Source organism: Erpetoichthys calabaricus, chromosome 2 (assembly GCF_900747795.2).
Source record: "Erpetoichthys calabaricus chromosome 2, fErpCal1.3, whole genome shotgun sequence".
In the NCBI taxonomy this organism is placed as follows: domain Eukaryota; kingdom Metazoa; phylum Chordata; class Cladistia; order Polypteriformes; family Polypteridae; genus Erpetoichthys; species Erpetoichthys calabaricus.
Window position 1 is genome coordinate 88,018,658 of NC_041395.2, and position 8,204 is coordinate 88,026,861.

General features: G+C 42.3%; 1 protein-coding gene across 1 annotated transcript; it reads left to right on the top strand.

The window, feature by feature from the left end:
- The first annotated feature begins 341 nt into the window (after positions 1-341).
- Positions 342-6,642, top strand: lenep (lens epithelial protein). Its single transcript, XM_028791536.2, has 2 exons — positions 342-733; positions 6,120-6,642. The coding sequence occupies exon 1, from the start codon at positions 542-544 to the stop codon at positions 731-733; it is 192 nt and encodes a 63-aa protein (XP_028647369.2). The 5' UTR covers positions 342-541; the 3' UTR covers positions 6,120-6,642.
- Positions 6,643-8,204: the final 1,562 nt, after the last annotated feature.

Consider the following 8,204-nt stretch of genomic DNA (forward strand, 5'->3'; position numbering starts at 1 on the left):
GTGTTTCCAGGATTACGTAAATCAAACTCTGGAGTTTAGGAAACTGATCATATCATAATCGAAGTTTCGACGATCTGCATAATCCAATTCTGGGTTGCGGGATGTCGGAGATGATCCAAGAATCATCTGCTTCGATAAAAGTTGGGCAAGTCCATCGCGCATCTCACCCATACAGAATAAGTTTATACTTGCTGATTAACCTAACACTTAAGGAAACCCCTGTGGACGCACCAACGCTAACCACTGCGCCACCCCGAAAGTGAGCAAAGGTAAACGCGCTGTGGCGGTTTAGCATCGCGGTGATGAGGTCCAGAAGGTTTGCGATGCCACTGGGACTGTCCCGTGACCCCGCCTTTTATTTATTTATGCATTTCTTTTTACTTTTTTGCTGCCCTCAGCTGTCCTCGTTCATTATCCGCCGGTGTCACATGCGCACCACCTGACTGCGGCTACCGATCGCCGGTACTTTCGAGAGGGAGCGGAAAGCCCAGAAAGGCACTGCGGCTCAGCACAGGAAGAGCGAACTCAACAGCTTGAGCGAATGCAGCCGCAGCGACCGATGCCACACGCAGCGCCCTTCTCGCCAGGGCGCCAATTCCGGGACATGGCGCTCGGGTTCGGCCGTCACAAAAACCTGCTGGGCACGAGCTTCGCCTACGGGCTCATCCAGTCTCTCAAAGAGTGCCTCTACTTCCTGCTGTGCTGCTGGTGCATCAAGGAGATCCTCGACTAGGTGAGTTGCTGGTGCCTGTGCTGCCGCTGAGGTCTACAGGTTTCGAAACCCACCTTAGAAATCACGAGCCAGAGGTGGGCGACTTACACGGCTGGCAGCTTATTCGCTCTTAGCAACATAGTCGCTTGTGCCAGCTACTTATTCGCACAGCCGTCGAAAAGCGGACACTTATTCAACGACAAGACAAAATATTCTAGTCAATAAAATCGATCAGTTACTTAAAAAAGAACCACACATTTTTGGCCCCGCACAAGAAAAACTTGGCACTCTAGCCACTGTAAAAAAAAAAAAAACAAACAAACAAAAAAAAAATCTCACACTGTTCCAGTGTGGTGCGGAGGTGTCACCCGCTGCACTCGGGTCCCAATCCAGGTGGTTCGTCGTGTGGCGAGTGCGGTGACGCGCTGTCAGCGCATGCTCCCGACAGATACCAATAAGTCCCATCATGTAAGGCCACATTAATTTTCCTTTTATAAATTGCCCTCGTGGCAGCACGTGGCATGTATGACAATGTTAAAAACCGGTACATGCCTTATCAATTGGGTACTTTTACAAATCAGAAATGCGCTATACAAATAAAATGTATTATAACTGACAGTCTCGAATATTGGTAAGTTTTTTGCATCACTACAGGGTGTCTTAAAACGCAGAAACCATATGTGAAATGGAAAACCTAAGTTCGGCCTTCTTTTTTATTTTTATTAAGATTCTAAATAAAACGAAACTCTGCCAATGAAGTGCTCATGCTGAGTGCTGTCACCTCTGCATAAAAGCAGAACCTTTGACAGCTGAGCGCGAAACATTTAAGATTACGAGATGTCAGGAATGATCTTAGAGATGCGAATTTAGCTGCTTATCAGTGACGAAGGTATTTAAAACTGTCAATCTTCATTTGAGAAGAATGGTTTACAGGTAGAACATATTCAAGACTGACGTGTGTCCCGGCAAATCCACTGAAAGTTCAGCCATTATGATGCGGAGATATTGTGAAGTGCCCAAAAGAATACCCAGCGCCGACTGACTAACACAGTAGTCTGTCAAGTTTGCCAGTTAATATGTATAGTGAATACCCGTCTTAGGCAAATCTCAGCTGCAATTTTAAAAAGGCACCTAATTGCGAAAACCAAGGTGGTCCAACATGATCTAATTCATTTGTACCCATTTACTTTTTAAATAATTTACCAATATTAATGTCGCACGTTGATATATGCACTGTTGAATATTTGTCTTGTTAACTTGCGATCAGTACGTTGTTTGCACAAGATTTGGGAACAAGTACTGTACACAGGAGCGAAGAAGCTGCGCACTTCAGCCTCGCCCCCCGGTCGGGCTCGGTCACGTGCCGTACACGTGCTCGGTCACTTGACTTCTTCAGCGGAGTTGGGCGGACAGATCTCGCTACACCCAGCATCCGATCTGTAGGAGGGAGAAGAGTATCGCTGCAGCCAGGAGCCGAGTAGGAGGGGCAATGTCGAGTGGAAAGGACTACAGTGTCGAGTAGGAGAGGGTTATTATGGCCTGTTAACATCTGACTGGCCATGACGTAGAGTGAATTGGACATCTTTTGTCACTGCGCACTCTGCCGCACAGGTAAGAACTGCGGTCTTGAAATATTATTCTAGGATTGTCTGTGGAAAGAGTATTGTAAAATAAACACATTTGTGTTGTTTTTTTGTCTTTATTCTTTTGAGTCACATGTAAAAAGTAGAATGACACACTAGATATTTTGGCCACCTGGCAGCACAGGCTGACGGTGCGAATCGTTCCAGGTACAGTAATTCAAACACTGTTCCCGTTTAATGAGAAGGGTGGCCTGTATTTCAACTGTCAGCTTATGAATCCGAAGATCTGTCTGCCAAGTGTATTGCATATTCAAACCGAAAACCAAGGCAGTAGTTTACTGGGATGTTGCTTACTCACACGTATCAGGACTATTCGATATTCCAATGGCAGGACGTACTGAAGACAATACTGAAAAATGGATAGGCTAGGCGAGCCGAACAGCAAGTAATTAAGAATAGGAAGGTTAATGTCACTGCATTCCTTTTAGGCGAAATTAGTGACGGCCAGAAATGAACAATAAAAAAAATGCGGAGAGTGAAATGAAGAATAGAAAGTGAGAAGGGAGAATGAAGAGAAAGCGAATGCATGAAATGAACACTAAACATTGGGTGCGTGGAATGAGGAAAATGTGACAGCCTGAAAGTAACATTAAAAATGTAGGATGCGAAGTGAAGCAATCACGTTCAAAATCCATAATGTGAATTTAAAACAAAAGGATGGGAAACGAACCCAGTGCTCTTGGAAAGCAAGCGGCTGCTATCGCTGCGCATCGGGTAGCAGCTGTTGGGGGTTTTGACGACATGAATTTACGAATAAAATCTAGGGGTATGGACTTGTCTTTAGAGAGTGCACTGGAAATCATTAAAAGTTGAATGCAGCAAGCAATGGACACCGAAAAAAAAGAAAAACTTCTCCGCATGAAGTGAAGTTTATAAAATGACAGCTTGAAATCAACATGCCCTTAGGAGGGCTGTTCTTGGTCTAGGTGTGAGTTTTGGGAACATGGCGTAACTGTTCTTGCAGTGTATCCCATCAATTCTTTTGAAATTGCATATCTTTCCTATTCTATGTAGCATAAGCTGTGAAAACAAGAGAATTCATGAGAAACTTTCATTTTGATAACGTTATCCTACACATCAAGTAAGCCCCCTTCTACTCGACACTCCGCTCCTGGCTGCAGAGTTACTTACTTGTAGCGAGGGACACTTGGCAGGTTGCGCTCAGTCTTATTTCGGAGTTTTTCTTCCCCATTCAAGTTACACAATGAAGGTAAGTCTGTCTTGCACCGATCAGTTTGGTTTATTCTTGCCTCCATCACGCTAGTTTCGTTTGGCGGTCCTTCTGTTTGTTATCTTGTGGACTTCCGAGATGAAGACCAGAAGTCCAAGCCCTGCTAAGCTACTCCTGATCGGCCTTTGGTAACTGAACACCCTGCAGGTATTCATGCCTGTTTTCCTGGATGGACTGCAAGATCATTCAAGCATTTTTGGTATGCCCTCTTTAAACTGATAAACCTAGAAGATGTGTTTATTAAAGGAGCTATATACTGTAAAGCCCGTTTTCATGAAATGTCAGCATGAGCCGAAGTTTGAATTTCACAGCCAGTTGTTGAATGAATGGAGTTTGTACTTTCCCTGTGTGTCTTTAGGAGGCTTTCCTCCCACATCCCCAAAAACCTACATGTTAGATTAACTGACATTTTTAAACTGGCCACATATGAGTGTGTACATTCAGCGATTGACCTGCACCCTGGTCAGGTTCTTTCCTGCTTTGTCCCAAATGCTGCTGGGATAGGCACTGGCACCCCACAACTGTGAATTGGTTTGACAATGTATTGGCTAAACTGGTTGGGTTTGAAATTCTGATTGTCAAGTATACTACCACACTGTCTTATTCAAGATTAGAATTAATTCTGAAGGTGGAAAATGGCTGGAAAATTCACACAAATCTTTTAATTTTGCATCAGAACTACATTTTCAGGATTTACTTAAAGACCCATAGAGCAATTATGTTAATTTACACTTAATGTTAATACTACATTTTAGAGAACTTTTTCCATGCTCAAAGCACTTCATTGAAATTCAAGGTGATCAATGGGACATGTGCGTCATCGGAAACAATGTCCACATAAAAACTAAATAATGATAAATATAGGAAACGGCATAAGGGACAATAAACCAGAAGAAAACCAAAAAATGTACAAAATCCAAATTAAAGGATAAGTGTCTCTCTGTCTGCGTATCTGTCGAATTCCAAAAGACTGCACATCACAAAACATTTTTAGTAATAAAATGCATTTCATGGTTATTCAAACAGATGGTGCATCACACACATTCATACTGCTTTTATGAATCCCATGCCAAATGGCACATAATTGAGCCATGTGGTGCATTTATCATTCCAGTAGATGGTGCATCACATACATTTGTAGTAAAGCATTTTATTACTATGAATGTTGGTGCTGTGCCATCTGTTGGAATGACAAATGCAGCAATATATTTTATTACTACATGCATTACAAAGCACATTCCAGTAGATGGTGCACTGCAAATGTTAACACGGAGGTCTACATGGATTACTTCGATTTCAACCCATCTTAGACAGGTAGCATTGCTAGTACTATAAGAAAGTCCTAAGCAACTACTGTAACATAATTTGTGATGCACAACAGACTTAAAAACAGTTTGGATATTTTGCATTCAGGACCTTAACAACCATGCATTCATTTTGAAACATTCCTAATCCAATTTGGGATTAAGTTGGGATGAGACCCCATTCCATCATGATTGGGTATAAGGCAGAATCCAGCCCTAGACCAAGAGCCGGTCCATCACAGTGCCTATTCATTAACATTTCACACTGGCACAAGATAAATGTAAGAGTGGCCAGTTTTCTGGATGAACACAAAATACCAGGCAGCCATGTAGGCACAGGGGCAACATGTACACACCGAAAGCAATGAGGGGCAGGATTTGAAGTAAGGATGTCAGATCCATGTGTCACCATGCCACCCACTAATATATACCCTTTACCAAATGAAAAGATTCAAGACTCAAACCACAGGCCTTAACGAAGTACAAAGAGCAAGTTTATCTGTACATGACAGCATACATTTGGATACAGGGGACTTCAGAAGGCTGCATATTTCAAATACTGTACATGGCAGATTGTATTTTAGTGCTGCTGCCCAAAGATCTAGGAGAATGGGGTCCAATCCTGGCCCTGTTAGTCTATATGGGATTTGCATGTTCTCCCTGTGTATGTGTGGATATTTCTCTAGGTACTTTACTGGGTATTAATTGTAAGCGTCATGGTAGGTGTGGGCATGAGTGGGCCCTGTGATGGACTGGCACCACTTCCAGGGTTGGCCCCTGTGACTGTAAATTTGGTACTGGTGGTGGATGGTCCTTTCAGTTACCATAAATGGTTAGGAGCCAAACAAATAACCCAGTAATTTTTTTTTTTTTTTTTTAAACTGCCAAATCTATTTTGAAAATTGACAGAAGGTGAAATCGATCCCAGCAGGGTGTTAAGTCTCTTGTCTTTTATTTCAACTTTAATTTCATTTATGATTACAGTTTTGGGGTTTTGATGCCTTGCTTTGCTGGATTCTCCTGGCTTTTGCCCTTTGCCAGTCTCAAACTCCCAGTTTTTAGTTCATCTCATGGCACTCTTACCATTCTTGCCACATTTTTCTCTCTTTCATTTGAATGTTCACTGTGCTAAGATAAGCACAGAGAAGATTTTGTTCAGTTCTTAGAATGTGTTCACCAGTAAGGTACATTCTTTATGACTGACACACTGAGTGACTCTTCTTTTACAGATATGCCAGTGATCAAGATGATGAGTTGAATAAATGAATCTTGCTGAAAGTTGTTGTGTTCCAGTAGAGCCTCTGCTAGGACATCGGATCACATGCTGGACATCCGAATGGACATCTGATCAAATGCTAGGTGTTGGGAGTCACTAACAAATGTGACATCCTAGTGTTACAGGACATCTGATCATGTGCTAAACACAGTGCCATTCATGCTGACAGGACATCCTGCCATGTTCTGGATAATGAGGCTTCAAAGCTGGAAGGACAGCTAGGCATGAAGATCACAAGACCATTGAGATCACAAGGACATCAGATTGCATGTTGTAGATTGAGGTGTCTGAATCATGAGGACATTCACTTTGGTTTTGTGTGACACTCTTCACTGAGTATAACAGTAGGTTATTAAACCATACAATATTTACAGGTGCTGGTCATAAAATTAGAATATCATGACAAAATTGATTTATTTCAGTAATTTCATTCAAAAAGTGAAACTTGTATATTAAATTCATTCATTACACACAGACTGATGTATTTCAAATGTTTATTTCTTTTAATGTTGATGATTATAACTGACAACTAATGAAAGTCCCAAATTCAGTATCTCGGAAAATTAGAGTATCAATTAAGACCAATGCAAAAAAGGGATTTTTAGAAATGTTGGCCAACTGAAAGGTATGAACATGAAAAAGTATGAGCATGTACAGCACTCAATATTTAGTTGGGGCTCCTTTGGCCTGGATTACTGCAGCAATGCGGCGTGGCATGGAGTCCATCAAGTCTGTGGCACTGCTCAGGTGTTATGAGAGCCCATATTGCTCTGATAGTGGCCTTCAGCTCTTCTGAATTGTTGGGTCTGGCGTATTGCATCTTCCTCTTCACAATACCCCATAGATTTTCTATGGGGTTAAGGTCAGGCGAGTTTGCTTGCCAATCAAGAACAGGGATACCATACTCCTTAAACCAGGGACTGGTAGCTTTGGCACTGTGTGCAGGTGCCAGGTCCTGTTGGAAAATGAAATCTGCATCTCCATAATGTTCGTCAGCAGCAGGAAGCATGAAGTGCTCTAAAACTTCCTGGTAGACGGCTGCGTTGACCTTGGACCTCAGAAAACACAATGGACCAACACCAGCAGATGACATGGCACCCCAAACCATCACTGACTGTGGAAACTTTACACTGGACCTCACGCAACGTGGATTCTGTGCCTCTCCTCTCTTCCTCCAGACTCTGGGACCTTGATTTCCAAAGGAAATGCAAAATTTACTTTCATCAGAAAGCAGCAGTCCAGTCCTTTTTGTCTTTAGCCCAGGCGAGACGCTTCTGACGCTGTCTCTTGTTCAAGAGTGGCTTGACACAAGGAATGCGACAGCTGAAACCCATGTCTTGCATATGTCTGTGCGTGGTGGTTCTTGAAGCACTGACTCCAGCTGCAGTCCACTCTTTGTGAATCTCACCCACATTTTTGAATGGGTTTTGTTTCACAATCCTCTCCAGGGTGCGGTTATCCCTATTGCTTGTACACTTTTCTCTACCACATCTTGTCCTTCCCTTCGCCTCTCTATTAATGTGCTTGGACACAGAGCTCTGTGAACAGCCAGCCTCTTTAGCAATGACCTTTTGTGTCTTGCCCTCCTTGTGCAAGGTGTCAATGGTCGTCTTTTGGACAACTGTCAAGTCAGCAGTCTTCCCCATGATTGTGTAGCCTACAGAACTAGACTGAGAGACCATTTAAAGGCTTTTGCAGGTGTTTTGAGTTAATTAGCTGATTAGAGTGTGGCACCAGGTGTCTTCAATATTGAACCTTTTCACAATACTCTAATTTTCTGAGATACTGAATTTGGGACTTTCATTAATTGTCAGTTATAATCATCACAATTAAAAGAAATAAACATTTGAAATACATCAGTCTGTGTGTAATGAATGAATCTAATATACAAGTTTCACTTTTTGAATGGAATTACTGAAATAAATCAACTTTGTCATGATATTCTAATTTTATGACCAGCAGCTGTATATACTGTACATCACCCTAACAATGGTGAGACGCACTAAAGATGAACAAGGTCAATGATTAACTTAAAAGG

Coding starts and splice junctions, on each gene's coding strand:
- lenep (XM_028791536.2), top strand. CDS start 542: ATGCAGCCGCAGCGACCGATGCCACACGCAGCGCCCTTCTCGCCAGGG.